Source organism: Stylophora pistillata, chromosome 3 (genome assembly GCF_964205215.1).
Source record: "Stylophora pistillata chromosome 3, jaStyPist1.2, whole genome shotgun sequence".
Taxonomy (NCBI): domain Eukaryota; kingdom Metazoa; phylum Cnidaria; class Anthozoa; order Scleractinia; family Pocilloporidae; genus Stylophora; species Stylophora pistillata.
In genome coordinates, this window is record NC_142521.1 from 14,087,349 (window position 1) to 14,105,969 (window position 18,621).

An 18,621-nucleotide genomic window follows, 5' to 3' on the forward strand; every position below is an offset into this window, starting at 1 on the left:
TCATGTTCATCCAAAACCTTTTATCCTTAAGAGTGAAAAGCATCTCATTTCTGATTACGGTATCACTTCTCATTCAAAAATTAAGGCCATCCGAATGAAGGAAATGATCACTAATGAAAGAAGTTCTTGGTTGTGTTTACAAAATTTCCACTTTAATACCACAGCGAAGGTGCAGGTAAAAGTGCAGAGAACATGCACACTGATGTTGGGACGTAAACGGTTAATGGTCATTTCTCTTGTTTTCCTCCTGGATTTTCAGATTGTGGACATGCTCGTAAAACTTTTGTCTCCTCGTCAAGAGAACGATGAGAAACAAGAAATTGCGGAAGATCTCAGAGAGACGATTGAACGACATGATGAACAGTAAGTTGGCTTACGAAAACTCTTACACATCGAAGAAAACTGATGTTAAGACAGACAATGTGTAAAATTCTGCCAAAAAAAAGCGGTTGCATGCAGCCGAAGTCATGAAGTCACCTTTGCACTTGTTATATGTTTTGCTAGGTTGAGGGAAATAACTTCGTCTTTAAAGAAGCAAAGCGCGTTATTAGAAGATCTTCGAGACTTCTTCATGGATAAAAAGCGAAGACCCAAGAGGGAAGAGCCGGCCGAACAGTATCCAGACGGAACTGAATTTTACGTCTAATTGCTTACTAAGTGGATCTGAAGTATGAGTGAGTGCAGTATAACCGCTGCCAAATGGCATGGCGGACAGGCAGGTTGTTTCCGACGTCATTTTGTTTTTCACTGTATGGCGTCCGTTAGAATGGGAAGGATGTGCATTTCTCAAGGTGGCAGGCACACCATTGTATCAGTAAAAGCAACAATTGACAACAAAATAAACAATGGCCGTTTCTGAAAGCCCGCGATGGACACCCGTGGAGGTTTAGAGAAAACTCCTTTTGTGAGCTTTATAGCTTAATTAAAACTGTAAACTTCTAAAATCGGTGTAGACTAAGCCAGTTGGTGATAAATCATTAACTTTAACAGCAAAGAAAGCTGGAAAAATCCAAGGGAAATTAACCGTTTTAACAGAATATGTTTACGGCGTAGTTCATGGAATCAGTTAGTGCATGAGCCACTGAAAATAATAGATGTCCGGAGGAGTTCTATGCTCTAAGTCAACTGTTATGATTATGCGTCACAAATTAGGCGGGCTCAATGAATAATCAAATAGCCTGGCGAAAAGCTCATTATTGCGGGAAAGAAGGGCTTGAAACGGCAGTTTTTTTTACTCCAAAATGAGGACGAGTAGTTTTTATTCACGATTAAAGAGGATGGTGACAAATTACCATTACTTACCACCTGGTTTGTCAGCAAAGTTTGATATTTAAAAGCATGTAGGTTTTTGGCAGGACCATATCAGTTATAAACAATGTTTTCGAATGACTTACCATGTCGAGAAGGACAATTTGATTTTTTTGGAAGACCAAACCAAGGTTTTCGGAATGACTCTCCCTGTAGTCGAAGTACGGAAGGATAATTTATATTTTTTGGATACGAAACGATTGTGTAATTTTCCAATTTATCTTCGTAGCTTCTCTTGTTTTATTACGTTCCTAAAGTGACATTACAGTTGTCAATTAGAAACTGAAAATTAAAGAACAATACGTTTTTGTGTTTAAAAAAAATTATGTCATTTAATGAAGCTTTTCAAAAGAGTAAAGGCTGATAGTTTCGAAAGAAACTGTTTGGGGCTGCGTCGGTGGGAGTAACGAAATAATTTGGATATATCAACAAAGTTGAAATGGTAAATTAGCCACCGTAATGATTACAAAAGCTGAAGTTTCGAGCGTTAGCCCTTCGTCGAAGCGAATAGAGGAATTGTGGGTTGTGTGTGCTTTTAAAGGCAGAAAATGGAGCTACGTTATTGGTGGGAGCATGGCAACGAGAAAAACATGAATAAATTAGTGGAATGAAAAGCGTTCGTTGATCCCTGTGGGATTTAGACTACCGGTTTGAAAGATGAGCTTTTGTTCAAGATTTTTACGGCTTTCCGTGCCACCTAAGTGCAAGGAAAGACCGCAGATTGCCATGTGTTGCTTAGAATGATAAGGTAAATTAAAATGTCTAGCGACTGGTTTCAATGTGTCCTTGTCCTTCCTTTCCACGTCTCGAAGGTGTTCTCGGAATCGGTCACCTAGTCTTCTGCCTGTTTCGCCGATGTATATCTTTTTGCAATAAGTGCAAGTTATGCAATAGATTACATTGGCGGAGGTGCACGCGAAGTGATCGGTGATCTTAATGGATCGTTTAGATCCCGATATTTTATCAGTGTTGTGAATGAAAGGACACGTTTTGCATCGTGCACGAGCGCAATTAAAAGTGCCTGGTTGGTCATTAGTCTGAAAAGAGCTTCTGACCAAAAAATTGCCTATGTTTTTGTCGCGTTTGAATGAAATGAGCGGAGGCTGCGAAAAGATAGTGCTTGTCTCTGGATCGTTTTGAAGTAATTTAAAGTTTTTTAAGAATGATGGATTTAACTGAGTGGTTGTGAGGGTGAAACGTGAGAGTGAATGGAATGCGGTCGGAATCTTCCTTATGCGACGTTTGTAGTGCTGAATGTCGATCAATAAGTTGAGCGCGGTGGTAACCCGCTTGAACGACGGAAACAGGGTAACCACGTTTATCGAAGAACTGGTACATTGACTCTGATTTGTGGTGGAAATCCAGTCATCACTACATAAACGACGAAGTCTTAGAAACTGAGAAAAAGGAATGGAATTCTTAACGTGAGATGGATTCGAAGACGAATATAACAAGTAATTATGCGAGTCTGTAGGTTTGTAATACACACTAGTGCATAAACCGTTACCTTCAATTGAACCCCCCCCCCCGCTGCCGTAAAGCAATTAACGCAATCGATGTAAAACCTGAAATTATTTGTAAATGACTACTTAAGCAATTACCGCAAACTTTATAGCCACTGAAAGCTGATTTCCCGTCAAATTAGCGCTAAACAATTACTAGGACATCTTTGATCCTTGTGATTTCAAGGGGTTCTTCCTACTGAGATAGTCTCAATATCTCATTTCAAGTTTTTAGCTTTGAATATGAGCCAATCTGTGGAGAGAAGGCGGGCGTTCTCGCTGATTGTGCAGTTAACAGCAACGCAAGAGACCATAAGCCTACCAGGACGTGCTGCAGATAATCAAAGACGCAACCGCGGGTTGAGTCTAGATTCGAAGTTACAACATGTTTCCCATCAGAACTTGCTTTCTTCTATTGACAGTAAGCTGCTTATTCAGAAAGTTAAAGTTGGTCTTATCTCATTTGAAATAGAAGATAGCAAGAAGAGACATGGTTCTGTGAGAGATTTGGTGAGTTTTTTCGATAATGTGCAGCTTGATGGAGGACCTCTGAACACAGAAGAATGCAGTTCCCTTCGCGTCCTTCCTAGACAGTTTTCTTTCGAAGACCTGTGCGAGGAACTGCGAAAAAGGCTATAAATTGACGATCTCTCGTCATACTGAGTGTTACGATCCACAAGACAGAAGATGTTCACAAAATTTACGCAGAATTTTGTTTCAAAAAGGTTCTCGAGCCCTTAGCAAGGGTTCGTTTGGTAAAGACAACTCTCTTATTGACACATGATTCCTGAGATAGTGTTGCCTCTAAACAAGGAAGATTGTGATGATCCATCTGGCATTGCTCATAGGTGTAAACCCGAAATGTCCCCGGATAACCATAGTTTACAGCTTCCAAAAGCTGAAAACAAAATATCTTTCGAACCCAAGTTGCAAAAAGGAGACCCTGTTTTTAAATCACAAGAAGAAGTTGAAGAAGAAATGTTGATGGATGTTTTGGATGAGATTTTTGCTCTCAAGCAGACAATGTGGAACACTGCGAAAGATATGGAAGTGTTATCTGAAAAAAACGACAAAGGTGCAAGGCGAATTGGCAATACTGCGACAAATGAGGACCGCTTACATGAGAGCTGAGAAAGCTGCTAGGAACAACGAAAATACTTGTAGGCTGCTGTAATGTTGAAGTAATGAAATGGTATGACTGCATCATTTCAGCACAGTGGGAAACGAGAAAGCAAGAAAGTTTCGCGAGTTCAGGAAAAAACAATCAATGATTACGGCAACTTCAGAAGTGGCACACCACTTAGGCACAAAAACAAGCTTCAAATGAAGACGGCAGCTTTTGCAGTCTACAAGTAATTGTTTGCTTTTTTTTTATGTAAATTGCGTTTATATTTACAACATTAACTACAGGATCCATACCTAACAATCCAATACATTTATTTCATTAAAATATTGTACACTGTCAGCGATATATCCCTAAAGATATACATGGTTAACCGCATTAAACATGTTCTTAATGGTGAGGTCAATAAAAATTCCTGTATAATTCAGCTTACTTTACAAACATGAATGATTTTTCATGTTTATGAACATAGCTTCCGCTAATGAAAAAGAGGTCCATTCCTTATATCCTCGATCACTTCCTTGCCGCGAAAACCATAAACGAAATTTGCGCATTTCGTTTGTTTCACCATTTGCACAATACCGAATGAAGTTTATCTTTTAATCCGCATTAACAGAAGTTGACATAATCACACAATACAAGCCTATATATAAAATATTTGGAGTGCTAAGATTGCGAAAACTGCCTACTTTGAGTATATCATGTGCCTTAGAGGCCGATTTGCTCTTATATGGATCCCGTGCTACAATTTCTAGTTCACAACCGAAGGCACTTTGGACCGATCATTAGGTACCAATTTGTTGAAAGGTGACTTGGAATATAGATGTGTATGAGACGTACACAAACTCATTCCTGGACATTAGAAGAGGTGCACTTACTAGATTTAAAAGGTTCTTCACGGCTTGATTCTCCAACATCAGTTCTCACGGCCGTTTGCAAGTGTAGCCTTAACTCAGACAACGGTTGGTGAGCCCGCGGGCCTAGCATCAGCATACTTTCTGAGAGGGAATCCTGAACAAAACAAGTGATTCAATTTTGGGCAGTCACGTATCAATTTCCCGCGCAAAATACCGCTACCAGGCAAAATATGTACAAATGAATTCATAAAAATTTTTAAAAAGAAGCAAAAGTAAGGAAAAGGAAAACTCGCGACTTTTCGAACACAAAGCTTGTTAAATGACGGGTATCCCTTTGAATAAACATTTTGTTTTGAACTTTATGAAAAAGAGATATGGCTGGCTGACTTATAGGGTTGTTTGCATCTCCTAAAGGCAAATTCATTCATTTCGTAATGTCGTTTTTATTTCCTGAAAGCACACCTCTGTTAGCAATTAAAACGTTCACATATACGCAAGTTTTGAGGGGGGGGGGGAGGGAACGGAAGGGATGGTGTGGTTGTGTCACAATAAAAATTTCTATGATTCCCCCATAGGGCTCTGTAGGTCCCGCAGTACTCTTATTATTCCCTCTATTGACGGTGAAAAGTTTTCTGAAGTCCTCCCTTTAATTTATTACCAACCACGCCTTGTAGTAAAGAGCTTCTTGAAAAGTTGTTATAGATGAGTTTCCGACAGCTTGAACCGCTTCTTAAAACCATTCTTTTGAAATATTTCCCATTATTATATAGCCGGCAGCTCTTGCAGACAACATGAAGCAAATGCTCTACTCTGATTGGCTACTGGTTCTTGTTTTTGCGTTTTTAAGGACATCAACTTCGTCTCGGTCCATTTATAAAACGACAAAAGAAAAATGAAGTCGGCCAATATCCAGCCATCTTGACCTCAGTTTTCACCAATAAAACATATTTTTTGACCACAGAATTAAGCTCAGACTAAGTAGAAATAAAATGATTGATTAATAGAGCGTGACTCTGATGTGATTTTCTCTGTGTCTTTTTCAACCAATGGATGTTTTAACAGTTTTCTCTAAACCTTAGCTAAATAATGCTGATTTTGGTATGGAAATCAACTTTTATCAAAATTCAATGCATATGTTGCTCTGCTGTTAGTTTCAACTAAATGACACGCAAACAAATAACGGTCTTGGTCGAGAGTCAAAACATTTAATTCATCTTCAAGTGTCACGAATCGAAATTGAAGGAGACATTAATTTAGATAAGAAACATTTTCCTTTTTTGAACTCCGGCTTATTCGGATGCAACGGGAAAACGAGTGACTGTTATTTACACTGGCATTTAATATTCAGCTTCTGTTGTATTTAAATGTTAATTATAAACATTTTCTAGGATTTCTATACGTGCCGTACATAAATTTTATAGAAGTAAACTGTGAGCACCTGCTTCTTTCCAACAGATAAAAAATACATTTTGGGGCGTTTAATCACGTTCTCAGTGCGAGTCACTGATTAAATATCTCAGTTTGAAACCTCTGCAAATAATACTAGCTATGCTGTGAAAAACAAACAGAATAAATTCTATTATTTTAAAACCATCCAAATCTTTTTAAAAGCCGAGTACAACTTCTTGTACCGAACAACAGATTAACATACGTCGCGTTGAAACAATTTTGTACATTTCTAAATAGACCGCTATGAGTTCAAAGAAAATAGGGAAGCATTGATGCTTAATTTTGTGGAGAACTAATAATTGAACTAATAATTGTATCATCGAGATATTTTGATTTTTTGCTGAATAAGTGAACTGATTTTTCTAATAGGAGGTCGTGCACGACCATTCTTGTTCTTATTATTCCCGTTGTTAAACAAGTATTCCAAAATCTTGTGGAATATGTCCTCTACGTTTTCGTTCAGCTTGGCTGAACAATCGAACCAATGGCAACCATATTTTCCTGCTAAATACATCCCTACGCTAATATTTAAACCTCGTTGGTCCACAAACTGTGGCTGCGACAAGTGGGAGAGGTCCGATTTGTTTGAAATCACTACGACGGGTTTGTCACTTTGCGCGGCGTTGTTAGCCTCTTGGATTTCGTCCATGTAGCGTTCGATCTTTGTAAACGATTCTGGTCTGTCCATAGAATACACTAAAACAACGGAGTCCGCCTTTTCCATATCCACACGTCTCATGGCCGGGAATTCATACGTTCCTGAGGTATCTATGATCTGAAGTTCACAAGTTTTGTTCTTGTAAGCTAAATGCTTGACGTGGAAATCTTCAACAGTGGGTAGATGTTCGACATTGAACGCTGTTCCGACAAGTCGACTGATAACAGATGTTTTACCGACTCCAGAGTCTCCAAACACCGCAACGGTGAACTTTTGCAAATAGGTGGCATTTTCTTCGTTGTGTTTCGGCATGGTACACGAGAAAGCATGCGAGAAGTCAATGCTCACTCGGTGTGAAATTTAGGTAGAATTGTACTTTAAGTGTGACAGCGTCTCGACGTCATCCTTTAACGGGCGGAAGTTGATTGCTAGGTGAAGGTTTGGACCAAATTTCAACTTTCGCTACGTCGCTTTCACACCTCGATGAAAAAAACAGCCGGTTTGAACGAAAGCAGCGAGTTCGAGATATGCGGCTTGTCTGGAATGGAATTCCTTTTAAGAGTAAACGTTGCTCGCAGGTGGCACAATCGACTACTTTCATAGCAACAGTGATTCCACGCTTGAGGCCGAAAAGACATCTAAAACATTTGCACATTTGCATATGTCGGACAAAGCACAATGTACTTACAAACACAATGGCGTATGATTTCTTTGAATTTTCAATTCTTACCAAGGCTGCAGTTGCTATGAGTAAAATCTTCCACTTTACCACAATAAAAATAAAAATGCCTTCCTCGTTCACATCTCATAATGAGTTCTTAGAAGCAATTGCAACCATCACAGTTTACGTTTCTTTTAACGGAGTACATTGATTAGAAAAAATTTTTATGCTTAAATTATCTTGGAACAAACAAATGTGCATTTACACTAATTAAGAACTATATTTAATCGTCTTTATCCGACTCAATCAGATAATCTTTCAAGGGAGATGTAAATGAACGTGCTGACCATTAAGCAATTAATGTCATAGTTCACGTCGAACTGGAGTATTATCCTTTCGGTCGGGAAATTGAGTTTCCTTAACTCAGCATGTGTGCTCTTACACAACGAAGGATATGTTTTACGATTAAATTAAATTGATTGCATAATATTTTATTTCACCTTTGCTAGTCTATTAGTGCAAACTTGAAATTCAAATAAATTATCATTACAAATTTAGGGCCTAGATATCCAAAATCCAAATGCAAACACTAGGATGGTGAACCGAAATTATATGTTATGTTTATTTTTGGTACAAGAAATAGGAACGTTTCTCAACGATAAAAAGCACGGGTTGGCGAGCGACGAGGGCCACAAAGCGTCCAAACTAGAACCGAGGACTGCAAGGGTCCAAAATGTGCAGAATCGCAAGGCATTTAGGATGCTAGCTAGCGGTTTTTCATGTAATTTGAAACTTAACTTAATAACTTAATTGAGTCACGGAGATCTATACGTCTATTTCAAATTCATGGATGATCGCCGTTTAGCTGAAAAAGCAAGAAAACACTCGAAAGCCCTTAGGTGTGCAAGAATTACTTTTCAGAGCCAAAGCTGTAAGGAGGCTTGACTTGCCCATTCCTAAGCCTGCAGGAGAGCCACCTATGATTGATGTACGTTAGAAGAGGTACATCCATCGTTGAACCTTCTCATGGCTTTGGAGCTGGAGCCGAAGGCGTGGGTCGTAAGTGTCTGCGACACGTGCGACCCTCGTCTTTTTGCACGTTCTCAAATCGCGCGTGTTATTTTCTCGCTCTGTCATTAGAACAGCGCGTCAGCAGCATTTATTGAACTGTGCTTCGTAGAGTACAAATAACACGCGAGACAAGTACAAATATCCCGCGATATTTGTACCCCAGAAATATCCGCGAAATTCGCCTGCATTGAAATGACAATTTGGTTGGTGTGTTGGATAATAAATCTTTTATTAGACGTTTTGTTGTGTAGTATGACTGATTTATTATATGGCTGTGTCTCATTCTGAGCAACATGTGGCAATCTGCGGTCTTTCCTTACACTTAGGTAGCACGGAAAGCCGTAAAACTCTTCAACAAAAGCTCATCTTTCAAACCGGCAGTCTAAATCCCACAGGTATCAACGAACGCCTTTCATCCCACTAATTTATTCGTGTTTTTCTCGTTGCCATGTTCCCACCGATCACGTAGCTCCATTTCCTGCCTTTAAAAGCACACACAATCCACAATTCCTCTATTCGCTCCTACGAAGGGCTAAGGCTCGAAACGTCAGCTTTTATAATTGTAACGGTGGCCAATTTACCATTTCAACTTTTTTGATATATTGAAATTATTGTGTTTCACAAGGACTGGGAACTACCGAATTCCCGAATTTGATTGGCTGAAATCAATATTGAAAGCGGTCTAGATTTTCCTATCTAGATCGGCATCTAGACCGGTCTAGAAAAAAAGGTACAAAGAATATAAAAAATTGGCACATAAGACACAGCCATATAATAAACATCTTATTGACCGAGCTAGGTCGGTCTGTATGGGAGAATCTTGACCTCGGTCGCTGGTACAGACCTCACTGCGTTCGGTCTGTACTGGCGACCTCGGTCAAGATTCTCCCATACAGACCTCCCGCTCGGTTAATAAGAATTAAGTATTTTTACTCGTTGTTTGTATTTTGACTCGCCCTACGGGCCAGTCAAAATACGGCACAACTCGTAAAAATACTCAGCGATACTATACAACAAAACTTCTAATAAGATATATGTATTAGCGCAATGCGGTAGTTACCCTTGACTGCTAAGCTCAATTAGGCCAAGAATATGCATGTTCTCCATACCGTTCTACATACATCAAACCCAGAATGCACTACCATCAAAAAGTTTATGAGAAGCAATTTCTGGGTCGAATAATTCATACCCATGTCCTTGTATGTCTAGTAGCATGAGTTTTTTGTCTGACTTTTCATAAGAAAAATGGGTTAGACATTGAGCCTTCTGACTCATAACATCTGTTTCCTCGACGCAACAATCACCAGTATTGTTTAAGTACTTGGTAAACTGTCTATCAATAAACTCCTCCACAATCACAAATTCTCCTTTATCATCTTCACCGTAGTAGATCTTTCTATACCTTAGGACCTCTCCCGAATGCATCAATAGCATGTTTTTCAATGATTTTTTGTTCCAACTGGCGAGCAAAATTCCTTGCAAGAAGATGCATCTGAACCGCCTTTTGGGTGTGTTGTTGGACAGTTTGCCCAATGTCATTTATTCCCTTCACAGCATCAGGAAGGTATCTTTTAATGACCCAGGTAGTCTCCTTGTACTGTGGGTGTTTTGTGGTTGCTTTGTATGCATTGCGAAACCCACCGTGAACAAACAGCTCTTTTTCTTCATTGAATGCGACAGTTATTATTATTCAGCTCCTTTTCTTTAATTAATTTATGCGTTGTATCTCCTGCATCACGCTTCTTCCCTCTTTTCGCAGTCAGTTCTCTTTAAACTTTTTCCACGTGGCATCCACCATACTAGAATCTTGAAAGTTATCCTGCAAAGAATTCGGGGTTTGTTTGGCAGCCCTCTGGGCCATGTGGCAGCGTTCGGCCACGAACAAATTTTTTTTTTCCCAACGCGAAAAAAAAAAAAAAAAAAAAAACTAGTGGCAGCGCTCGGCCGGGTAGTATTTAATTTCGATTTGATTTAATTTATCTTTGGTTTCATTTTATTTCTATTTTAAATTTTACTTTCTTTCACTTGCTTTTATTTTAAAAAGAAAAATGAGCAATAAATCGAAATTAAAAAAAATAGCAAAAACAATTCCTATAAATTTGAATATTTTTAATGGCAGTTCTCGGCCACCATACATCTCCTTAAGTACGATAATGCGAGTTAGTTTTACAATCAAGAACTTCCTCAGATGATGATCATTTTCTATACTCTCGTGACCTTAATGTGTAACACAGAGCACAGGTGTCCCAAGCTTTGTCACAGGCTCTTTCACAGTGAATAATTAAAGAGTTTGTATAGTTGGACTTGCTTTTGAGCTCCGTAAATGTAAAGTTGTGTGAAATAATCAAAGAAATGAAGTCTTACCTTCGTAGAGAGTAGTCTGTGTTGTTCTCCTTGCGATTTGAGGCCGTTTTGATGTGTTTCAGCTTGACGCCCTAAATTGCTGTGCATAAAATACGGGAATGTCGGAAACTTCTGTTGACACATGCTCGCCAAAATCGCTCGAAAACAACACTTAAATACTTTCCCTCGAATCAAAATTCGGCAGCACGAAAGCTAAATAGTTTCCCTTTAAGTTCACCAAAAAAAATCCCACAAAACTCGGTTTGTCGAGCAACCAATCCAGCGAGAATTTCAAATTAACGGCCGTTCGGAATTCTTCTAATGCGTGGAAGGAACTTCTTGTGCAGCTGACTGTTAATGCGCGGTCAACCTGGAACCTAGTCAAATCTCTCTCAACGGGTCCTCCCCATAGTCTTCTAATACCAACTCTTCACGCATACTGAGGTACCCTGGGTAAGAGGATATTTGTAAAAATCCATTGAAAACAATGAAGATGGACAGTATCGACGATCTAGTCAAGTCGATACTAATTACTAAGGTACCCCGGGTAAACTCATCGACTTGACTAGATCGTCGATACTGTCCATCTTCACTGTTTTCAATGGATTTTTGCAAATATCCTCTTACCCGGGGTACCTCAGTATGCGTGAAGAGTTGGTATTAGAAGACTATGGGGAGGACCCGTTGAGAGAGATTTGACTAGGTTCCAGGTTGACCGCGCATTAACAGTCTCTCAGCTGCACAAGAAGTTCCTTCCACGCATTAGAAAAATTCCGAACGGCCGTTAATTTGAAATTCTCGCTGGATTGGTTGCTCGACAAACCGAGTTTTGTGGGATTTTTTTCGGTGAACTTAAAAGGAAACTATTTAGCTTTCGTGCTGCCGAATTTTGATTCGAGGGAAAGTATTTAAGTGTTGTTTTCGAGCGATTTTGGCGAGCATGTGTCAACAGAAGTTTCCGACCTTCCCGTATTTTATGCACAGTAATTTAGGGCGTCAAGCTGAAACACATCAAAACGGCCTCAAATCGCAAGGAGAAAAACACAGACTACTCACTACGAAGGTAAGACTTTATTTCTTTGATTATTTCACACAAATTTACATTTACGGAGCTCAAAAGTAAGTCCAACTAAACCACTATACAAACTCTTTAATTTTTCATTGTGAAAGAGCCTGTGACAGAGCTTGGGCGACCTGTGCACAGAGGTGATGTCGTCATGAGAAATAAGATGCCAGTAAGGGACCGACTATTTAACTTTTGACGGGGGGTGGTGGGTGATTTCTGGTCATCAAGAAATTTTTTTTGTAGCAATCTGCTGGGCAAGATATTTTTCCGTCCTAAATGCTCTTTTTTTTTTGTTACATTTGGGCTGCATGCAATTTTTTTCTTCCAACATGCGCTTGCAGGAAATTTTAGTCAAAATAACCCATCCCCCCCCCCACCCCAAAAGTTAAATGGTCGGCCCCTAAATCGTAAGAGTCAAAGTGTTAGATTGGCTATTGGCCAAATTAGACAAACCAGTCGGGCAAAGTATGTTCTCGCGCGCGGAAAGAGCATACGACCTCAGATATCAGATTAACAAAACAAAAACTAAAATAACATACCATGAAGACAATGTCCATCAGTATATAAAAAGCTTATCTTTAATTTCTCTGTAATTCATATAAACAACTGTCGTTCAAATTCTATTACATTCAGTCACATCTTTGCATGAATTTCTGGTAATAGAAACTTCTGGGAAATTAATGATTCAATATTGTTAATTGATTAACGCACTAAGAGAATACTTAGCTTGTTATTTGAAATATGCTTCTGAAAACTGCCTTGATTAGGATTATGACATTCTAGAGGAGAGCGAGTAGATTTTCAAACGAAACAGGATCGTTTGAAACTATAAACTGTGGACAATGGGATGTCTTGAAAGCATTTGGATAAACAACAAATAGCTTAAAAATTCTTTTCGTCTACAAATGCAGTAAAGCGTGAAGCTAAAAACACTAATATCATGCAACATCACCGACGCTTGACGCAAGGAAAACAGACATTTTAGCGACTTAAATTCATTTCGGGCAGTCGTTGAAAGCCTACTGGTAGGAACTAAGTGAGGTAGTCATGTAAATTTTTTACTTAGATTTCCTACGCAAACTGTTAAGTATAGGACTTCTTCTAAGCCATGAGCTACCCTTAGTTGGCAATGTTTGCACTCTTCGGGCGTAGAATGCATCAATAAGTCCATGCACCATGTCCTCGATACCCCACGCCATTTTGGCTGAAGTTATCGTCCACAATACGTTCCATTCCTTCTCAGCGACGCATTTAGTGTTCACTAAAGATCCATCATTCATTTTCATATCTAAAGCATGTCCATCTATGACGACGTCTGATTTGTTAGCTACAACCATAACTGGCAAAGTATTGCCTCGTTCTTGAAACACTTCCTCTCTTAGCTCGCGAAGCCGCTCAAAAGAGCGCGGATTGTCCAGAGAGTACACAAGCAAAATGGCGTCTGCCTTGTTAATGTCCACTTTCCGCATGGCTGGGAAATTCTCCGAGCCACAAGTGTCTATGATATCCACTTGGTAATTTTTGTCGTTGTAGACAATCTGCTTGGAGTAAAAGTCTTCTATGGTCGGTTCATAGTCGTTTTGAAATGTCTCCCCAAGGAAGGTCCGAATCAAGGATGATTTTCCTGTCCTGGCTTCCCCGAAAACTGCAACGGTGAATTTTTTCAAGTACGTCGAACTACGTTTCTTGACTGCAGCTATTCTCTCTTCTTTCACTTGTTTCTTCATTCTCAGAGACTTTCGTGGAGCGTTATTCCTTTCCTCCGAATAGGCTTGAACTCGCCTTGAGTAAGCAAATAGGCGAAGCAAGAGTTAGGAATATTGTGATTTCGATTACACAACTATTTTCCTTTTCAACCGCGTGATAAATCCTCTTAAAACAGCTGCCAACAGTTTCGTCACGCGCAATACAACACAACTCAACGGGAGTAATTTTAACTTGCTAAATCCTAATTAACCTGCACTGCTGTATCAACAGAGCATCCACCTTTATGTAAGAAATACGGCGGTGACTGCTCCAGATATTCAGGACGTGAAGATAATGACGACAATAGGGTTAGAATTTCATCGCATTCTAGAATATCACGAAAGGAGATTATTTTTCATTTCTGCGCCCACTTTGCAGACCTCATGCATTGCAGGAAGTAGGAGCGGTTTTGTAACTGACAAGACTGTTTGTGCAACGGCTTGTCTATCTAAACAACCTAGCCTGACATATTGGTTGAATGTATACTTCCTAACGAGGAGAAAAAAAATATAACAAACTGATAACAAACTCACCTCATACTGCCGCTTTCCTCCACGTAGGGTGTCACACACCCGCGCGACCTTTTCTTAACCACGTACCAGAAAAAGTCTATTCCCGAGTGAAGCTAATCCGCAAGTGAGGCAGATTGGAGCTGTTATAACTTTCTGACCGCATTGAATTCGATGAGTCATGATCGAGTTGGTAACATTTGAAATTTCCATATTTCTAGGCTGATCTGATGGCATATCTCTATAGTTACGTCTGTCTGTGTTTTTGAACACTACTTTCTCAAGCGTGACGTTTTACCGTAGTCGATATATGGAAAACAAGGTGCAACGTTATTTCAACAATTTTGCCCTTGTGAAATTTCCGTAAGCGGTAAATGCGGTTAAGACTCGGTGCAGCCCAAGTCAATTACAGTTAATTGACGCTAATTTCGAAATATCCTTGTAAAAATTGCTGAAGAGTAACGAGTTACAACCTCTCGGAATCTGTCAGCTATTCGGAGCATTTAAAGGATCTTATCAGATGGCCATCACTTGAGAGGCAAAGAGTGCTTTTTGGGTGACTATAAAGTCGGGGGTAGTGTGTTTATTTGTTGACATATTTAGTCATGTACAGTTCATTTGAGAAAGCAGATTACATTCGCAACTTTCCTCTTTGATTGGAACTCGTGGTCGGAAAACGGAAAAAATAGAGAAGTCTGATCGTAATTTCCATGAAAACGTTTCTAAAATATCACACTAAAGCTGATTTCGGAAATTCTTGGGTTTCAGTCTTCCTATACCCACGGGTTCAGCGATATGTTTGAGACTTAAACCAAGAATTCTGTGAATTCTTCGGTCGTAGTGTCCGGTGTTTGATAAATTACAACGATTTCCGATCCTAAACGTGCAAAAGCTGATGAACCTTCTTTATACAAATTGGAAAAATTTCCGAAACCACACCAATGACTGGAAATAGTATGTCTAAGGCTTCATCAGGAAATCTTTTGCAATTTTAGACCGATCGATTCCGAATACATCCTTGGGCGATAAACTTTCAAAAAATGAATGTAGTACGCAAAATCTTGGGTAACTGCGTTACTAAATATCTGTAAATATCTCTCTTAAATTTGCTGACAGGCTTTCGAATTAAAAGACCTCAAGTACGAAAAAAGGGAAATTGTGTTGCCACCGATCGTAAATAAATCCGATTATCTTTAATTTGCGAGCGACTATCGTGGGACATGATCTGGTCCAAAAATTTTACATGAATACGAGATTGACTCTATTGGGTTAGTGTGGATTTACTCAGTCCGTTGGTAAATTTACTCAGTCTTTGGTAGTATCATGTAGACAAACGAGATTTTGTTACATTGAGTGTTTTTTGCTACAACAAGGATCGGACCGAGGATCGAAAAAAACATGGAATCACACCCCCTTCCCTGTGCAATAGTTTTAGCGTGATCAACAGTAATTTGAACCTGGGTCGCCTCTTTTCGGAAAACGAGTTTGAAATCTGAAACGAGCAACAAACAACCACATCCCGGCCAGGTTCCTGTAAATATCTCTCTTAAATTTGCTGACAGGCTTTCGAATTAAAAGACCTCAAGTACGAAAAAAGGAAATTGTGTTGCCACCGATCGTAAATAAATCCGATTATCTTTAATTTGCGAGCGACTATCGTGGCACATGATCTGGTCCAAAAATTTTGAGATGTTTGTTGAAGACCTATATCAAATTTGACATTTGCTGTTATCAAAAAACATAACAGTCGACTCCGGACTCTAAATATGTTCTACAGACCCCCAAGACACAATAACAATTATGTGTGCGGTCGAAGAACGTGTCATAATAAAAAATAGACCTCCGAAAGGATTTGCATTTACGTATTTTAGATCAATATCTAAATGACTGCTACAAAAATAGATCAAAGTTCCAGTGACATGCATAGCCGATTTAAAGGTCTTTTTTAAGCCAAGTATGTAAACCTGACTTCCATGTCACGTTATATTACTTATTGATAACTACCGTTCTTGTCCAAGGGAGAGAAGAAAACCTTAAGCAGATGTAAAGAATTATTGAAAACGATTCCTGCGTGAGATATATGGTTTTCAGAGCTCGCCGATTGACTATGATAACGAATTATCTTGTTGACAAAACACCTTTAATAGGTACGTGTCCCGAATTTGTATAATTATCGATAGATAATCGCTTGATAATCCTGTCAGGCGAGAATGAAAGTCACGTTATGTATCCCTTTAACAAAATGGTTTGGTGGAGCTCCCAGGCTTCGTATTTTCAAAGTTTATTTTCCATATTTCTGAGTGAGTTACCTTTGTATTTTGATACTAAGATACTGATGCTTGTTGTTTTTATTGTTTTGGATTCACTGCTAAACAACGTAGGAAATGCAGTTGAAAATCAAACCAATCAGATTTAGACGATTTACTTATTAATCCACATTAAAGCATGAACTTTGTCTGAATGGTCGTCAGTAATCCACCCGCTTATCCCCAAATTCAATCATTTCAGTCGGTTGCTTTCTTTTCTTTCTTTTCTTTCTTTAAGTTTTGTCATTCAGTCACTAGTAAATAGACACATTCTTCTTCTGTCCAAACCTGACAGAAATCTCCGTCTGAAAATTGTTCGGTGATAATCTTTTTATTTTATTTCTTTCCTGATAGGAAGTGGAATAAGATATTAAATGAAGTTCTAGTACAACATTAATTATAAGGATTTACATCTCGGAGAAATTGGTGTAATGTAGATGGTATCACTAGGCTTACCGTGGGGATTTAAATCTGAGGATACGCAGTGCAAAAAGACGAGCCTTAAAAATGGCCCAAAACGAAAATCTCCCATCACCACTACATACACCATGTGCAAGCGTAGCCATTTAGCGGTTTGTATTTTTGATATTTGAACAGAGAAACAAACTGATATACAGTCATGATTAGTCTATATTTACAATAACCGGTTGACTTACCTTTTTGACTTGCTTTTTGGTCGGTTTTGAGTTTTTTACTTTCTACTGCTAAATATTCCTTAACACTTCATCTTATAAAACTTCTTAGAGTGAGGAAACAAATATATCAAAAACAGACGCTCAAAAAACTGAGGCGTCTAATAGTTGTGCGGATACTCCAAACCATACTCTCGCCGCTTATCACGCATGCGTACGCTTGGCTGTCAAACAAAGAACAATCGTGATTACAGCTAGCCCTACATCACTGTTATCCGGAAATCATTTACGAAACAGAATGTCGAATGAAGAGAGAGATGAATCATTCAACGAATAATTGTGTGATCATCGTTCTGGCATGAGTAATAAAAGCTTAATTACGTGAGTAACAAAAAAAAAGGAGAAAAAAAATTAAAATCTATGGAGGAAGATGATTAATTCACAGGTGGCACAGAGACCTTTCTTTTTCTTTCTTGTTCAGACCATTCTGGCTTTGATCTCTGATATCTTTTTTAGTGAAAAGATCTAATGATCATTCACTTTTTTTGTGCTCCATTTCATTTTGGTTCGATCTGTTTCCCGCAGCGTTTTATTGGAAAAAACGATATCCTGAAGCGTTTTTGCTGACTAATCCAATCCGGCACAAAATTGTGTTGATCACATTACATGTACATGTATGAATATGATGTAACAATTCGTTCGCTTCGCAGCACAAATCTTCACCCCATAAAAAATCCAAAAGTCTACACCTCCAGTTAAGATCGCCACTCATGAACATATACGGTGATTGAAAGAGAATTTCAGCTTTCAGTTTACGAATTAATGATATTTTAAACATTTCCTGATGCCTGCCTTCAAGATGGCGTGAATAAAATTTTTTTACGCATTCGGATTAGCCGTTCTTTAAATAGAACCACCCACGGATTCACGAAGATAAATTCCGATGATGGGCGAGTTCAGCCGACAGACTATCGACGACTCCGACACGTGCCTTTCCAAAATGGTTTCCGACTCCCTGATCGGAAACGATAACTTGAGTCGTGGTCACGGGGGAAGTATTTGCCCCTATGCTGAAATCGTGAAATGTTAGAATTTGAGCGGAAATCAATGGGGAAAAGAGCGAATACAAAATTTGTTTTCCTTTGATCTGTTCATTTTAGTTACGTCTGGTATTTTTGGACGGGAAAAGTGAAAACTCGCCTGACAAAGCAATTTGAACAACTTCCAGATTCTCAAGCCAAATATCACGTAGTAGTTTGTGCACGCTACTGCCCCATTCCACTGAAATAATACAAGGATCCCATTCGCGGTGTGGTTATTCCAAACTATTACCTGACCTTTTGGCACTAGGAACAACTCCCTAGTTAATTTTAATAACAAACGTGCTTGG

The 18,621-nt window shown here is 39.0% G+C and overlaps 3 protein-coding genes across 6 annotated transcripts in view; 1 reads left to right on the plus strand and 2 right to left on the minus strand.

Annotated features, from left to right (window-relative positions):
* Positions 1-2,087, plus strand: part of LOC111330963 (transient receptor potential cation channel subfamily A member 1) — a 40,665-nt gene extending 38,578 nt beyond the window's left edge. For all 4 annotated transcript variants that reach the window (XM_088751773.1, XM_088751770.1, XM_088751772.1 and 1 more), the window contains 2 exons: positions 260-363; positions 505-2,087. In XM_088751773.1, coding sequence (XP_088607899.1) covers positions 260-363; positions 505-646 — 246 coding nt within the window. In that variant the 3' untranslated portion in view covers positions 647-2,087. The remainder of the gene's footprint in view (positions 1-259; positions 364-504) is intronic.
* A 3,892-nt stretch (positions 2,088-5,979) lies between these two features.
* Positions 5,980-7,722, minus strand: LOC111330940 (ras-related protein Rap1). Its single transcript, XM_022935943.2, has one exon. It carries the CDS (start codon positions 7,207-7,209, stop codon positions 6,556-6,558), a length of 654 nt encoding a protein of 217 aa, XP_022791678.2. The 5' UTR covers positions 7,210-7,722; the 3' UTR covers positions 5,980-6,555.
* Positions 7,723-12,594: 4,872 nt separating this feature from the next.
* Positions 12,595-14,598, minus strand: LOC111331011 (ras-related protein Rap-2a). Its single transcript, XM_022936036.2, has 2 exons — positions 14,318-14,598; positions 12,595-13,820 (listed from the first exon to the last, which is right to left on the minus strand). The coding sequence occupies exons 1-2, from the start codon at positions 14,320-14,322 to the stop codon at positions 13,097-13,099; spliced, it is 729 nt and encodes a 242-aa protein (XP_022791771.1). The 5' UTR covers positions 14,323-14,598; the 3' UTR covers positions 12,595-13,096.
* Positions 14,599-18,621: the final 4,023 nt, after the last annotated feature.

Bases quoted from the DNA above. Each gene is read 5' to 3' on its own strand.
- LOC111330940 (XM_022935943.2), bottom strand. From the start codon at position 7,209: ATGCCGAAACACAACGAAGAAAATGCCACCTATTTGCAAAAGTTCACC.